Below are 15,336 nucleotides of genomic sequence, written 5' to 3'. Positions count from 1 at the left end.
TAAGCAGGCTGCTCATTGGCCGAGCAGCTGTTCCATAGCCAGCCAATGGACGTGGGGGGCTGAGGGAGGCGGGAAGGGGCTGAGCGGGGTTGCGGGTTCGCTCTGTGACGTGTGTGTAAAACGTGAAATAAATTCCTGGTGCCCCTTCCCAGGCGTTTGCCAATCATCCCAAACTCTGTTTTTGTTGGTTTTTTTCTCCCGGGCATCTCGCAGCTGGAGATGGGAACGCGCTTCTCTGTCCCTGGGAAGCGAGGGAGGGGGTAGGGATGGCGGCAGGTGGAGGAGATGAGGCAGCGGCCCAGCCGAACGGTGACCGCCTCAGCTCCTCGAGGGAATCGTTTTATTTAAACGCGAGGCCGCCATTTTGCAGCGAGTTTTCAAAGAAAGGGAGCGCAGTCCCCCCAGGGCAGGAGCGGTGTGGGAAAGGCTCAGAGCAGGCACAGGCTGAGAGGGACACGCTCAGGCCTTGACCTGAGTGGGATAAAATCACACTGAAAGCCTCCCCTGGTCACAACGCTCTGGTGACACTAAGCCTGTGCTCAAGGGTTTCACTGAATAAGCACTGTGAGGAACAATCCTCTTCATACCCAACACATGAACCTCTAGGGTCCTGTTTGTGGGAGAAAGGAACTCCCCTCTTTTCATCGTGACAAGGAACAGGGTTGTGTACAGCAGCCCCACACAGCTCTGCCTGCAGGGTGACTGAAAGCCATTGTGCTTCCCTAACACTCCATATAATAATATATATTTACTAGTCCATAGTGCCCTTCAGCTGCTCAGGGCCTCGCTGGTCCTCTGTGTAAACACAAAGATTGTCCTCACTTCAAAGGTTGGAAGCAATGGTTACACAGGGTTGGAAATCAGGTTGTTACCTTTGAGTTTGCAAATATGTCTGAGAAGGGTTCCCAAATAAACCAAGCAAGGCCATTTCTGACAGCAGAAATACTATTCACTTTAAGAGGGTAGGCCTGGGAAGTTTCAGAGTCAGTGCAACCACAGAAAGATCTACCAGATCTGGGATATTAAATCCAGACTCAGGCAGGCTCCATCCCATGGAAGCAGGACAATCTATCCTTAGCATTCAAGGAAAAAGGGGTTTTACCACATTATTGCTGAGCCCTAGATAAGGGTGGTGTATCTGAAGTTCTCCAGATGGGAAACAAAAGCAACAAACATTGGGGGTTTTAGCTCTCAGTACTTGCAGATGGTTATCACAGCTGCCCATGTCCCCAATGCTGTAAGCCAATAAACTCAACCTTACCAAAAAAAGGCTTTGATACTTTTTATTAATCAGATAAGGTGTAGCCCCCCCTCCCCATAGCCTGACACACAAATTTGTGTTTGGTACTATATTTCTGACAGATTTTACAAACACAGATGATGTTTATGATGCACATGGAACAAACCAACTTCAAACGGTAATTCAATTATTTTCAACTATCTTAAGACCTCAAGTCATAAACAAGTAAAACTCTAATCAGAATGCCAAAGGAGTGCAGAAGCACCCTTCAGCCTTGTGTTCACGTGGACTTCCATGTCCTGAGGACATGTTCTCACATCCTTTGAGCTCCTGAACTCCCTGTTACAAAGTGGAGAAGTAAAATGCCATGCGTATTCCAGTTATAAAGTGAGGGAGCGTATGGGTCCTAAACCACCCAAAACACTTCCCTGCAGGAACAGTGAGCTGAAAACACAACTGACAGAACACAGTGAGATGCTGCATCAACCCAAAACCCCCCATAACAGTGGGGTGAGTAGAAACATAGTGAACAGCTGGATGAATGACAGGAATTAAAGCTGTCAGTAGCAGAACCTTCAAAATATTTTCCTGTGGCACAGTGCAATTCTTCACAAGAGACTCTCCCTTACACACTGTCATCGGCAAACATTCAGCCATGGAAATCTTGCAGAGAAATAAGTTTTTAGGAGCAGCCAACAGGGCTGGCAATGCCAAAGCACAGAATCTGGTATGAGCCTTAAATAGAATTATATAAATACATAAATTTCCTATTCTATAATCACATCCCTTTCCCAAAAGGGCTTTTAAGGAGCCTAAAGAGAAGAATTTGACTCCTAGGTCTTCTGAGCCTGCCCTGGACACTTCTGCTGCCACAGAGAAACAAAAAGAAGGATTTTCCTGCCTTGCAAACTATGAGGAAATTTGGATGAACCCAGGAACCTCCCTGGTCCTCAATAGTGCCATATGTGCTCTAGAGTTCAAGTTTTTTCTACTGCAGGAGAGCTTCTTCTCAGCCCATATATTGCCATCACCACTCACAGGCACAAGCAGTGAGTGCTGCAAGACAGGCTTGAGACAAAGACCTTGAACTATTTTAATAAAATTAGTACATCTGATTGCCTCACTCTTCAGCTTTGTGTTCAAGGAACACAAAGACAAAAGTGAATTATCAGGTGAAGGTGCAGAGCTACCCAGATTTGATTATAAGAAGAAACAAGTAGATGGAGCTGGTCATCTCTACGTTGTCTTCATCATTGCTTTGTTCCAAGTGGCCACTCAAGCAATCACAGGAATGTCATGACTGTCCTGTTCTTTCCAATCTGCCAGGGCTCCAGCGGGTAAAAGCGGATGACAATCCTTTTCAGGTATAAGAGCAAAAAGTGGACAAGAAACATTAATTTATGATTAAATATTATTCCTGTCCAATTTGCAGCAAGGTAGAAAATCTGCACTAAGCTCTCGCTGGCTCAGATGGTGTTAACTAAAATATAAGCTGTGTAGGGGCAAGTTTACAAAGAGGTGCCAGACTTCACCCACACAAACTGAAAAGCAGACGGGATCTGAGCACTGTTCATACAAAATATGTGCCCATTTTAGAAGGGCCCAAGCAGCTGATCATCTTGTTGACCACCGAAGAGGCAGGGAAATGCTATTACTCTCCTTGGGGAGATGGTGAAGAGGGGCAGGGAGGGACAAGGCTTCCCTTCAGCCTTGTTCCAGCATTCGGCATGGTGACCCACTGCAAAACTCTACCAACACCCAGGGTCTTATGTCAACGACACCAACCAGAACTACCCATCTTCAGAGAACAAGTGTTCCCAGACTGTTTAGTAAGTGCAAACCAGTTTTACCTGGACATAAGCCATGTGTCTGGGGCTCAGCATCCAAGAACATTCAATGTTTGCAAGCAAGCCTCGGATCTAGATTAGACTCGAATCTCATATAGGTCCTGGAAACCTACATCATCACTATCATCACTTTATACCTGTGTTGCTGTGTCCCACAGCCTCCCATAGCACACCCACCCGACACAAGAGCCTCTCCCGTTCCCGAGCCGGGCCGGGCCCGCACTCACCGCTCGGGGCCGAGCCCCAGCTGGGCCGTCAGGAAGTCGAAGAAGCGGGCGCTGTGCCGCTGGTTCTGCTCCGCCGAGCCCACCACGCCGATGGAGGAGACGTGCAGCTGGGCACAGGGCTCTGCAGAGCCGGACACCACCATGGGCAGCCCGCTCCGCACCGTCACGTTCACCCGCTGCCGAAACAGGCACTGTCAGGACCCAAACCCGGACCCGGACCCGCCGCCCCCCGCCCCGCACTCACCTCCGCCGGTTTGCCCAAGATGTCAGCGGTGGCAGCGCAGAGCCCCTGGGCCAGCCCCGGGGGCAGCCGCTCAGCCGGCAGACTGGTTTCCAGCTCCACGAACGGCATGGCGGTTCTGACCCCGCTCCTCCTCCGCCCGGACCCGCTCCGCCCCCCAAGCGCCCCGGACGGCCCAGCCCCGGCGGGGCGGAACTGGGGGGTCTGGTGCCCTTCCCCCCCTCCCGGGACAGCTTGGAGCAAGAGGATGGTCCCACCGCCCCTCGCCCTATGCCAGCCCCAGGCAGAACTTTGGTTTTTCTGTTTAATCCCAATTGCACCCGCTGGCTTTCGGGCTTTCTGCTTTTTACCGTGGGAGATGTGTTAGAGAGTGTGAGAGTAAAAAATGGTGTCTCACTGCCAGAAGGCTGAGATGAGTTTTGTGATGGCCCTTTCTGTGGACGGGAAGACAGTTCTGGTCACTGTGACAGAGATCTGCCTGTGCAGAGAGGGCTGGGACTGGCAGAGCAGTGAGTTATCAGGAAAAAGCACTACAAGAAATCAAAAGGCAAGCAGAGAGGTTTATTATTTTAACCGAAATATATCATGACCAAACAAGCTTCTGCAATCAGGACTTTGAACTCCAAAGTTGATGAAAGTGCCCCTGGCAGGCTGTGTCTCAGGGACAGTGTAATCCACACATCAGAGCAGCCTAATCTAGAAATCATTTTCCTCAGATGCTGAGCCACTCACTGTCCAGTGAGGGGTGTATGTGCCCATTTACAGCAAGAAGTTACCAACCAGTGAGATTAAAAGATCATCTTGTTTAAGGCACAACACTGTTGTGAAAATGGGCCCTGTGTAATGTGTTTTTTTTTGCTTTCTGCAGTTCTAGAAAATCCTAATGAAAATTTATGGGAATTGCTTATTTTTTCTGCTGGAGAAAATGCTTGGGCTTCACTGCTGCTAATAAACACAATACTGGCACAAGGAGCAGTGTAGATGAACCAGTCAGCAAAAAGGCTGGAGGCAGATTTCTAGGAGAGAGACTGAAGAGAGACTCAAAAAGAGACAGGCAGGGGCTGGCTGCTTGAGGTGGTAAGTGGCAAATCAGACACTCCCATCAAATCCAGGAAAGCATCAGATGAAATAACTCAGGAAAACTCTTAGATTCCAGGGTAAATTTACAGAAAGTTAAAAGCTTGTAAATAGAAGAGGTGATCCTAACTTGTCACCAAAATTAAGGCCATGGAGGTATTCAACCACCTTGCAAACCCAGGGTGCAAACCCACCTCTGCCTGATTGCTGGGAGTCACTGCCTCCAGGTAAGATTGCATTTAGAATTCAGTTTGCTATTTCTCTCTCATTATTTCAAATACAAAAATCTCTTCCCATTTCATGTCCAAAACCACACCGTGTTACAAGAGACCAGCATAATGGAAAGCCTCCAAATGGAAAAGAGAAGATGGGAACTGCATGATCTTTAAGGTCTCTCTCAACACAAATTATTCTGTAATTCTATGAAGTGAGAGGTTGGGACTGTCCTTTACTCCCCTAGCCTTGGCTGATGCTGCAGGGGCTCAGCAGCCCACTTTTGCATCATTTCACAAGGTAAATGGTTGTCCTCACAGCATGTCCCTGCAGGAATATGTCACACTGCAAACAGGGCCCTTGAGCAACATCTCTAAGCCAGTATAAATCTTCCACTCCTAGATCTCAGTATGGTTTTCAGTTCAGGAGATAATTCTTTGGTCATATGGTCTCTGCCCAGCACTGCAAGGTGATGCCTGAATGGCAGTGAAGCATGGAGAGCTTCCCTGCAAGTATTACCTCTGCAGTGACTTTCCTTTCTCCCCTGCCTGCCATTTTAGATTTCCACACAAGCAAGGCAGAACTAAAGAAGCTCACACTGAATTCAAGCCCTTGCATGGAGCCTGTAGTGTTTCACAGCTGTGTGATTTAGGGAAGGTGACATGGGGCTGCGTACAGGCCCTTCTGGGACTCTGGAAGATAGAGCAGCTGAGCCACTCAGAGCAAAGTCACCCCCAGTCAAACCCACCTTGGCTCAGCTGACTCCTTTTTATCAGTCCTGTGCCAGGCAGCTTGTATGTCATGCACAAATCCTTGGAAAGAGCTGCAGGAACCTCAGAGAGAGGGAACTGGAGGATCAGTTGCTCTTTTACTTGTATAAAGGATCATTATAAAAGCTGGTGAAAAGGTTTGGATGCTGAGCCAGGACTGAGCTCGTTGACTGCCTAAATTACAAACTGGAACACTTTCAGGTGCTTCATTTTATACCTGCCAAGTCTGCCAAGACTTCTGCTCTGAGAACCCCATAGGAATGGGGAATACTGTTAGACTGAAGAGAGTCTTCAGAGTCTGCCAGAGTCTGCTGAACAAGCTGCATCTCAAAATGAAGTATTGACTCCATTGCACCATGGCACCTATTTTCAGTCATTGTTCAGATTTAGAACTAAGATTTTTTTCAGGTTCTTGACCAGAATAGGGAGAGGGGCTGTGTACACACATCTTTCAGTTCCCCAGCAGTGCAATTTACCTTCTGGAGCACCAGCATGCAGCACCAACATGCTGGAGTTGAAGCTTGTACAGTATTGTGGCAGGTCCTTGAGTTCATGTCAAACTCCTTCAGTGCAAAGAAATCTTAAATGTCAAGGGAGTGGGGAAAAGGGGTGTGAATGTGGCTCTGCACAGCAAGTCTTTCTGCTTCAAAATGGTTTCATGTCCCTACTCACAGATACCATTGAGAAAAGTTGGTTGATCTCATCAGTGGGTAGCAAGATGAGCAGCATGGCCTCACCTTGCTCCTTTATTTATGGTTCATTTGATCCATTAGTCCTATCTGGACTACAAAGATCTTCCCATGTGCCTCCTGGAGATGTTCCTTCCTCAAGATTTTTTTCCAATTTGATGACTGCACTGCACAGCCCACACAACCAAAGAGACATTTTTATCTGGTCATGCTATATGGCATTATTCCTAGCTCTAGGCTACTGCTTTTAGCACTGCATTTTCATTTGCCTCCATCACCTCAAAGGCCATTTTTCTTCCCTGTACTTTATCAGCTTTTGGAAACAGGAACAACACAGAAAAAAATTGCAGTAATTTTTGCAGTGTATTTCTTTATCATTTAGAAAATGTATGAAGTTTTATATATGTTTTCTTAAACATTCCTCATGTTTTTTGTATCCCAGCTCTACTTTATTGTAGAAATCACAGGCTTTCACCTATTTCCAAATAGCCCCTGACAGGAGTTGAGGAAAATTAATGAGAACAGTAAGATAAATGGTCACTGGAGGTTTAAGTAGTGTCCATACTCAGGTGAGAGGAGAGTGGACACAGAACAGATCTTGCACTGAGGCAAACAAAATGCTGGCACAAGTTGCTGGGATTTGGCAGGCAGTTCTTGGGGCTCTCAAGATCAAATGACATGGGAACAAAATGGGGGAGGTGGAGAGACAGCAAAAGGCAAAGTAGAAGGATGAGTTGCATTATCTCCATGATTTAGAGTGAGAATAAACAAGAGCAAGGCAGATTTATCTGTTGTACAACTTGATTGCCATCCAAGGAGTTACTCTGGGGAGGTGCTTTTTTCATTGTGCATTGAAAGGCCCCAAATGCACCCTGAAATACACGCAGCTTCATTGGGAGAATGAACCTACAGCTCAGGTGGGGTAGATTAAAGAAGACTCTGGGAAAACTATTTAAAATCTCCTCCTGTCATCACGGCTGATGCAGTGAGGAGGTAGCTGATGAGTGTGACAGTGGCAACAGAGGAGCACCAGACAATGACAAATGACATGGTCCCACCTTGTCGCACACAATGGGCGATGTTTAAGAACTTGCTCCTTGTTTTGAGCAAGCAGAAAACCAGCTCAGCTCTCTTACAGGGAGCTCTTGTGCTGCAAATATCATAAATAAGAAAATATACTTTATATTGCTTTGGCTTGTGCAATGGTTTTGCATGCACAGTCCTCTCTCGAGATTCTGGAGAGCTCTGCTACCAAGCCCGGTCTGAGGGCTGCCAAGATTAGCACACTATAGAGCAGGCTCTTGTTTTTGATAGATTGTCTGCTCTGCCTCTACTTCAACAGAAGCTGTGGGAGGAATTTATTGCGCTGGTGGCAAGAGGTTTGCTCTTTTCAAAAAAGGGAGAAGGAATCTGGAAGTCAGGGAAAATACAAACATGCTGACAGCAGTGTGTGCCAAAGCTGGGCAGCTGCAGGGAGGCAGCAGAGGAGGACCTGGGCACAGAAGCCCAGATGGTGGCTGTGGTAAACTGGTTCTAGAGGAAAAGACGTGGTTGTGCAGGCAAGTTGCTGGAGTAGAGCAGAGCAGCACCTACAGGGCAAGAAGAAAGCTGCTGTCACCAGCTTTGCTGGCTGGAGTGCAATAGGCTGTCCTCAACAAACTCCAGTAAAAAATCAGGTAAGATGACAAGTATCCCTGTCTGTGTCAGCACTGAATCTGAAAAAGGCTTTTTCACTGCTGACATTTAGGATTTCCTGCAGGTTGGAAGACAGGAAAGTAAAAGTGACCAGCCTGCTTGGCTGCTTTAACTCACTCTGCAGGGATGTGCGTTGCAAGCTGTGGCTCATGGTGCCCTTTTGAACACACAGGAAGAGGCAAGGAAACAAACAGAAGAGGCAGCTGGCTCATTCCTCCAGATCAGCAGGTCCAGCTGAAGAGATGTGTAGACAGATTTGGGTGACTACTTTCACCTTTTCTGAGCTCTGTAATAACTTGTCTCACATTAAGATGACCAAGATCTCACCCCCAGCCTCCTCTGCTGCCATCTCCGTGGGTGCTCTAACCAGCCAGCACAGACTAACAGACACTAACAAGCTTAACAAGAAGGAAAAATCCGTTCTGCAAACTGCAACAATCCTCACAGCTTGTGCCTGGAAATGAAAGGACACAGGGACAAGAGGACAGGAAGGCAGGAGGGGTACAGTGGGACATGGAGGGGAGAGACTGGGAAGGGGTGGAGGACAAATCTCTGGCCTCTTCCTCCCAGATCCTGTTTACAAATCCAAGCAGAGCTACACTGGCAAGTGTAACCACTAACTTTACTGGAGAGTCTGATGTGACAGAAGAGCTGTGGAACATTCACTGCATTTGAGGTGTTACTGAGCTCATACACTGTGCACTCTGCCCATCCTAGGGCTGGCCACTACCCCTCTCTTTGCCCCCAGTGCTGGCCCAGCCCTGGGAAAACTCACGAGTGGAGAGGGCCTGGCTTGAATTGTTCCAGGGAAAGGACAGAGCACCAGGATGGTTTGGGGAGGAGAACCCTTTGGTTGGCGGCAGCTTCACCTAGCAAAGTTACTGTCAGATGCACAAGCTGTTCTTTGTAGGGTACAGCATGAGGATCTTTACTCAGGGGTCTAACCCTGTTCTGCCCAGGAACTGGAGGCCTCACTTAGATACCTGCACAGCCCTACTGCTCCCAGGTGCAAGTGACACAGCAGTCACTGGTGGCCAGGTGCTTCAAAATGCTGGCAGGGTCCCCACCAAAGGCTGGGTCTTGACCTGTCCCTCTGCAAAGAGCAAAAATCTCCCAACTGAGCATAGCGCAAAGTAAAAGCCATTTTCACTGATTTTAACTTGTTTCAGACAAATCTGCTCTGCTATACTCTCAGGAAACCTTTGCCCCTTTTATATTGCTGTGACTTGGAAAACTCAAAACAGGCTGCCTGGCCTCAGCACCCACATGGGGCGAATCACCTCTGTCCTCAGATGGATCCAGCAGTGCTGGAGCAAGCCTATAGGGCTACAGCTCACATACCTGTCCTGTAGTGGCCAAGAGGGGAAAGCAGCTCACTGCAGTCTAAGATAAATTTTAATTCTCTTCTAACTTTCAGAAAGGCTGTGATTGCAGTACATTTTGTAGACTGGTGTTTCTGTATAACATGTAGAGAAATCAAGAAATGCTGAAATACTACAAAAAGCTTGCAGAAAATAAACCATTTTACTTCAAGTATCACCCCATTTCTAGCTGGCCTGCTTTAGGACCATGTGCTTGAAATGCTCCAGCACGTCAGGTGCGATCTTATCAGCAGTCAGACTCTTGATGTTCAAGATGCCTTCATGGGCTTCCTGGAAGAGCTGCTTCCCCACCGCTTCCTCCACCCGCCTGCGCCACTGAGCCAGCTTCGGCCTCTCCTCAAAGAGGTCGTAGCCAGCACTCACAGGCTGTGGAGAGAGTGAGAACCCAGGAGTGAGTCACACATCACACATGGCAGGGATTGGACCCATATGAAGCTTTTGGCTCCTGGCAGCAGGCAGTCACCACATGAGGTGGAGTTCATCTCTGGTTTTTAGCTAGCAGGAAGTGTTGTCATCCTCAGCAGCTGCTGTCCCCTGGGATGTGCAGTGAACAAACACAGCCATGGCTAACCCAAGAGCTGTATAATGCACAGAGGCCCGTGCACACTAAGGGATCTCTTCCAAATTTCTGTTTAATTTGTAATTTATCTTTTTTTCTGAGGAATTTTGCTCATAATTCCATAGGGATATCTGTCTCAAAGTAGGTGTTCCCTGACAAACTCAATTATGGTAAAAAAGGAACAAGATTTAACACCACTTTTAAACTCAGGGACAAAGATGTGCCATTAGAGGTGGTGGTGCTGCAGCCACAACTTGGCCTGGCCTGCCCACAACCCATCTTCCACATCCAACAGCATTAGGGTTGATGCTCACCTGCATGAGCTCCACCAGTGCTACAAGGTCTGCCAGGGAGATCTCACTGCCTGCGATGAAGAGCTTGTCCTGCAAAAACACCTCCTCAAACTGCTTCAGGACAATGTTCAGCTCTTCAGTAACACCTTCCAGTTTCTCTGGAGAAAGTGGCTGGCCTGTGAGGACAGGCACCAGCGCCTGGGAGGGAGAAGAAAGAAGTTGCTTTTTATGTTTCCCTCCAAACTTAGTCCATACCCTCTCACTGCAGCCTTCTGAGGCTCCCTCACTACCAACACATGGAAACAACTGGCACTGCTAATCTCTTCTGGCAGATTAACATTACAGTCAGTCATTAATTCCTGCCTGTCCTTGCCTCCTCCTTAGAAAGTCTAAAATTTCAATCACAAGAAGAGTCTCCTCTCAAGGGAAAGCTGCATCATCTGCAAACAACTGTTTTGTTTTCCAGTCAGATGTTCATTCTTTCCATGAAGCTGGGCAGAAGGCAGTGGGCTGTGTCTGGTGTTAGCTGCTCTTCCAGGGCAAATTCACTGGATCTCACTGCATGCACAGATCTGTGGCTGCAGCATGACACTCAGGACACTTAGTTAGGCTCAGCTGAGCAGCCAAGTCAATTCCAGATCTAGTTTTGCTATGTGTCACCTGGCCAGTACATTTGCTTACATACATCCTGTATCACACAGAAGGTACATCCTGAGCCATCACACTCATAGCTCTGAGCACTTAGTTTTTGGCATACAGTGGTCTTACCTTAGTTAAGAACAGCTTGCTCCCCTTCCCACGAATGTTGATGTGCTGCCATGACAGGTACTCATCAACTCTTGCCCTTTTCTCCAGGTCAGATGGGTACCAGTGATCAGGAGTCTTGAATTTCCGTGCCAGGTACAGGAGGATTGCAATGCTGCCCGGAGAACAAGGCAGACCAGTGAACTCATCATGTGAGATTAAAGCATTTTATTCTTTCTGCTCCCCCCAGATTCTCCACTGCTGGGCCAGCAGCAATGCAAACCTGAGCTGGCTCCGGCAGAAGTGCAGGACATGACTGCCAACAAGGCTGAGCACAGGGCAGACCTTATGCCTGCCTGTGCACAGCAATCACCTGACAGTTAACCCATCATTTTTGAGCAAGCATGATGCACAGCACTGAGCTCCTAAACTCAGAGCTTTGCACTGCCTGGGCACCCAGCAGTGGGTGCCTTGCATCAGATCTGCTGCATTGACCTGAAGGCAGAGAACAGGAGGACACACAGAGATGTATTTTGGCTTAGAAACATTACCCATGGGCAAGGTAACTCCAAGCAGCAGCTCAGATTTTTCCACAATCTGAGCTGTTTGGGTTGCTTCCACGAGAAAGTTTCTCTTGAAACAATAAGTTTGTTTTATGCACAAGTAGAGAAGATAGGAAGGAGGCAAACAACTACCTGGGCTGGAGCCCCACTAGAGACCAAACTGCACTGGCAGAATGCAAGCAATGGGATGACCAATACTGCAGTGGGGGGTTGAGCTCATTTGAGCCTCACCTCTCTGATAAGGTGAAAGAACCATCCTTGAGTGCTGGCACCTTCATCAGGATGTTCACCTTCCGGAACTCCTCTGTCCTGTGCTGCCCTGAGGAGGGAAATGAGAAGTTTTTCTTAGCAGTGATGCTGAGGACCTGCTTGCAAGCACCTGGAGAGCATGGGGATCATCTGGCCTCAAGTTCCTGGTTTTGATAGTACAAATACAGTCTTTTCTAATTTTATAAGCAATCAAAGAGTGTCAGAGGCTTCACTGATACCAGCTTACTGCTTATTGCCTGCATACCAGAACAAGCTCTCCATGAAGGCTGGGATGGTTAGAAGTCCTTTCATATCAACAGCACTTGTCAACTCAGGGCTCTATCAGCTCTAAGTTTGTGCCTGGCCCTGTACAAAGCCACAGTGAACATGAGCACCTTGGAGGACAGGGATCTTAGTGTCAGAAACATGAACCACAAAAGCAGTGATAAAGGGATTTTATTTTTTTCTGGAAGATAACGTAATTTATATTCAACTCTTTTTTCAGTCCTCAGATGAAATTAGATTTTTGTAATTCCATGTAAAGTCATGGGTACTTCATTACAGGTCTATCAATCAGCTCTTTCTGTGGGTTTGGCATAACCTTTATCAGAACAAATAGGGATCTGACTTTGCTTTTAAGCTGCCAGTCCCCCTCCAAGATGAATGAACATGACAGAAGGTGCTTTGTTCACTGGAGGTCTCAGTGCACTCCATTGCATTTGAACCCAGTCCCAGGAGCCTTGATCTGTGCCCCTCTCATGCCAGTCTTTTCCAGCCCCTGGCTTCAGTCATAGCTCTGAACCTCTGTATTGGAGTTTCTCTAACATCTACCCCCCCTGCCATGTCCTGCTACATGAGTCATCTGAGAATCATGAGTCTGTGCAAGAGGGGATGCTCTGGAAATGGATTTTGTTTTCCCAGTACTTGGCAAACCTGATTTGTGACTATTCCCCTGCCACCTGGCTCACAGCCTGTCCCTCCACCTTCTTCCAAAAAGACACTGGGATGTCCTACACGAGGAGTGCAGGTTCCAGGTCCTTCCAGGAGTGTCTTCACTCTTTCCACCCATTTCTGTGAGACACAGCCTACCAGGGACCAAAGACCTTTTCTGGGGGGACACAATTAATCCACCAGCTCAAGTCTGAGTAGACATCTCCTTACCTCACCTTTACCCCACAGCATGGGAGGTGCACACCCTGCAGGTACAGGATGTGCCTCCGGCATTCACATAAACCAGATTTCTCTCATTACTTACCAGCCACTCTCCTTTGCACCAGTATCTCACCAGTTTCTTTACTGGGAAAGAAAAGGAAGGCACAGATGAGCCTGCCCTCAGCTACAAACAATAGCAATATTTTTTCCTACTGAGACAAGTCAGAGGGCAGCAGAAACAGAGTGCAATCAATGCACAGCCAAGGCATGCAGGGGAACACCCAGAGATGAAACCACAACACACATGAGGTTTCTTTGAGTCACAGGCTGAAGCCTTTTGCTCCTTTATCAATGTCAGTGCCAGGAGCTTTCTCATCTTTCATTGTTCTTAAGCATTACTTACTGAGACACTTTTATGCTCAGTATATTATCTTAGTTTCAATTCAAGCAGAGCTCTGGAAAGGTTGATGGATAACTTTTACCAGCTTCAGTTACAAAGGAGATACAAATCTTTGGGCATCCTTTGGTGGAAACATACAATACCTCTTTGCCAGTCTCCTGCCTATTATCAGGTGGGTTAAATACAAACCAAACGTTTAAAACAAAACAAACGTTTTTCAGATCCCTGGTGGCTGCACTGTCTCACTTTGCTAACTTTGCAAGCCTCTCTTCCACCTTCTCAGAATAACATGACCACAAACAGCTTGACCTGATGAAACCCCCAAGGGGTGGCTGGCTGTCCTGCCCTACTTGTACACAGGAGGTTCTCAGTGGGCTCTGGGTGTGAGAGTCCTTCCCAACGGGCTGTTAACCACTGCTGAGAGAAAAGCTGCTCTGCAGCAACTGCTGCTGCTGCTTACTGGGGTTCAAAGTTCTTTAAGGAAGTTGAATTAAGAGAGCAAGAACCGCAGGGCTCAGCTGTCCTCACCCATCTGTGAACCTTCCACCTCTGCTGCTGTTTCCTCCCTAAATGGGGAACAGCCTCACACTGAGCACATCCTGAGCACCTCTTCTCAGAAATGCAGTCCTTTTTTGTGGATCTCCAATTTCTGCTGAGGCAGAGCCAATCTAAGAGCTCTCACTCACCTTTGCAAAGCTCTATTTATTGCAGGGGAGGGCAGGCACCCAGACTGCTACTTAAAAGAAAAAAAGAAATTTGGTCCCATTTTCACTTTGCCATGCAGAGCCCTGTGCTGCTGAGGAACACCCTGCCCTGCTGCAGCATCTGGCCCTGCTGGGGCTGGTTGAGTCACCAGTGGAAAAACGAGGGGGCAAGTGGACAACCTGATACTCGTCCAGCCAGAGGCAGCCCAGGGTCCCGGCCGGGGGGCATCCGGGCACCCAGAGAACTCCCGGGATGGGGGAGGACCCTCCCTCTCCTCCCCTGCCACAAGCAGCCCCCAGTCCTGCTCACCCTTCATCAGCTCCACCTTCTTGAACTCGAAGGGGATGTTGTTGCTGCGGGCAAAGATGTAGAGTGCCCGGCAGGGCTGCGAGAGCAGGTCCAGGTACAGCTCCAGCCCCATCCTGCCGCCACCGTTCACACGCGGTTCAGCCTCTCCGGTCCCGGCACCCCCGCGCCCCGGCGGGGCGGAGCAGCCCCGGGCCCTCCCGCGGGGGCGGATCGCGGCAGCCCCGCCCGGTGAGGGCCTGGCCCGGGCAAGGGTGGTCTGAGAGGACAGCGGAGTTTTTGGTTTTCCAGGGCAGTTTCCAGGTTCGCTGACACCTCGTACCTGTCTTAGCAACTACCCCTGACTGCTCACTGAGGAGGAAACCCGAAGCTGCGGTGATGGGCTGCAGGGGAGCAGGAGCAGATCCTCCAATCCTGCTGATGGGAGCTCACAGCTCCAGAACCAGACGACTCTCCTCCATTCCAGCTGCTCTGGGGAAAAACTGCTTGGGAAAGGGGTCACACACAGGAGGATGACACATGCCACTCCACTGCTATAAAACACCCTCACGTTGCTCCCATCTTTACACAAGATGCCACCACCCTTCCTGACACCCAGCCCTCCAAGATTCCCAGCACTTTGTTTGCTCCAGTCATGTATTGCTAATGCTGCTGTATTAAGCCAGAGCTTGGGCTTTTCTGCTGAAGGTCTTCAAGGGTAGTTGCAGGCTGCATACGTGGTAGCTACACCTGCCAGGGGTAGCTAAAAATACCAGTGTGTCAAATACAGATTTATGGCTTGAAGGGATACAAGCTGACTTTAGCACACTCATATTAGACATCAGACATTTTAGTCTGCATTAACATCACTCTAACAACTAATAATACAAGCTATTACCACTGGTACTGAATGTTAGAAGGGAAAAGCATAGGCAAGAAAATGACAAGAAAGGAACAAGACTACAGAAGTGAAAAATCCCTTCAACACTATTTCCTGTGCCCAGG

At 48.4% G+C, this 15,336-nt stretch overlaps 2 protein-coding genes across 2 annotated transcripts; both read right to left on the bottom strand.

The window, feature by feature from the left end:
• Window positions 1-1,267: 1,267 nt before the first annotated feature.
• Window positions 1,268-3,707, bottom strand: DDT (D-dopachrome tautomerase). The gene is made up of 3 exons (XM_030460697.1): window positions 3,559-3,707; window positions 3,315-3,490; window positions 1,268-2,596 (listed from the first exon to the last, which is right to left on the bottom strand). The coding sequence occupies exons 1-3, from the start codon at window positions 3,664-3,666 to the stop codon at window positions 2,524-2,526; spliced, it is 357 nt and encodes a 118-aa protein (XP_030316557.1). The 5' UTR covers window positions 3,667-3,707; the 3' UTR covers window positions 1,268-2,523.
• Window positions 3,708-4,097: 390 nt separating this feature from the next.
• On the bottom strand, window positions 4,098-14,544 carry LOC103536590 (glutathione S-transferase theta-1-like). Its single transcript, XM_030460573.1, has 5 exons — window positions 14,356-14,544; window positions 11,772-11,859; window positions 11,002-11,152; window positions 10,255-10,431; window positions 4,098-9,747 (listed from the first exon to the last, which is right to left on the bottom strand). The coding sequence occupies exons 1-5, from the start codon at window positions 14,465-14,467 to the stop codon at window positions 9,547-9,549; spliced, it is 729 nt and encodes a 242-aa protein (XP_030316433.1). The 5' UTR covers window positions 14,468-14,544; the 3' UTR covers window positions 4,098-9,546.
• Between the last annotated feature and the right edge of the window lie 792 nt (window positions 14,545-15,336).

This window comes from Calypte anna, chromosome 15 (assembly GCF_003957555.1).
Source record: "Calypte anna isolate BGI_N300 chromosome 15, bCalAnn1_v1.p, whole genome shotgun sequence".
Classification (NCBI taxonomy): domain Eukaryota; kingdom Metazoa; phylum Chordata; class Aves; order Apodiformes; family Trochilidae; genus Calypte; species Calypte anna.
Note: the sequence above shows the minus strand (reverse complement) of the source record. Positions and strands in the feature narration are given on the sequence as shown.

Coding starts and splice junctions, on each gene's coding strand:
- LOC103536590 (XM_030460573.1), bottom strand. CDS start 14,467: ATGGGGCTGGAGCTGTACCTGGACCTGCTCTCGCAGCCCTGCCGGGCA. Junction 11,860..14,355: donor GAAGGTGGAGCTGATGAAGG/GTGAGCAGGACT, acceptor TTCCCTCCTCAG/GGCAGCACAGGACAGAGGAG. Junction 10,432..11,001: donor GCAAGCTGTTCTTAACTAAG/GTAAGACCACTG, acceptor TCTCCCTCCCAG/GCGCTGGTGCCTGTCCTCAC.
- DDT (XM_030460697.1), bottom strand. CDS start 3,666: ATGCCGTTCGTGGAGCTGGAAACCAGTCTGCCGGCTGAGCGGCTGCCC. Junction 3,491..3,558: donor TCTTGGGCAAACCGGCGGAG/GTGAGTGCGGGG, acceptor CTGTTTCGGCAG/CGGGTGAACGTGACGGTGCG. Junction 2,597..3,314: donor CTGGGGCTCGGCCCCGAGCG/GTGAGTGCGGGC, acceptor ATACCTGAAAAG/GATTGTCATCCGCTTTTACC.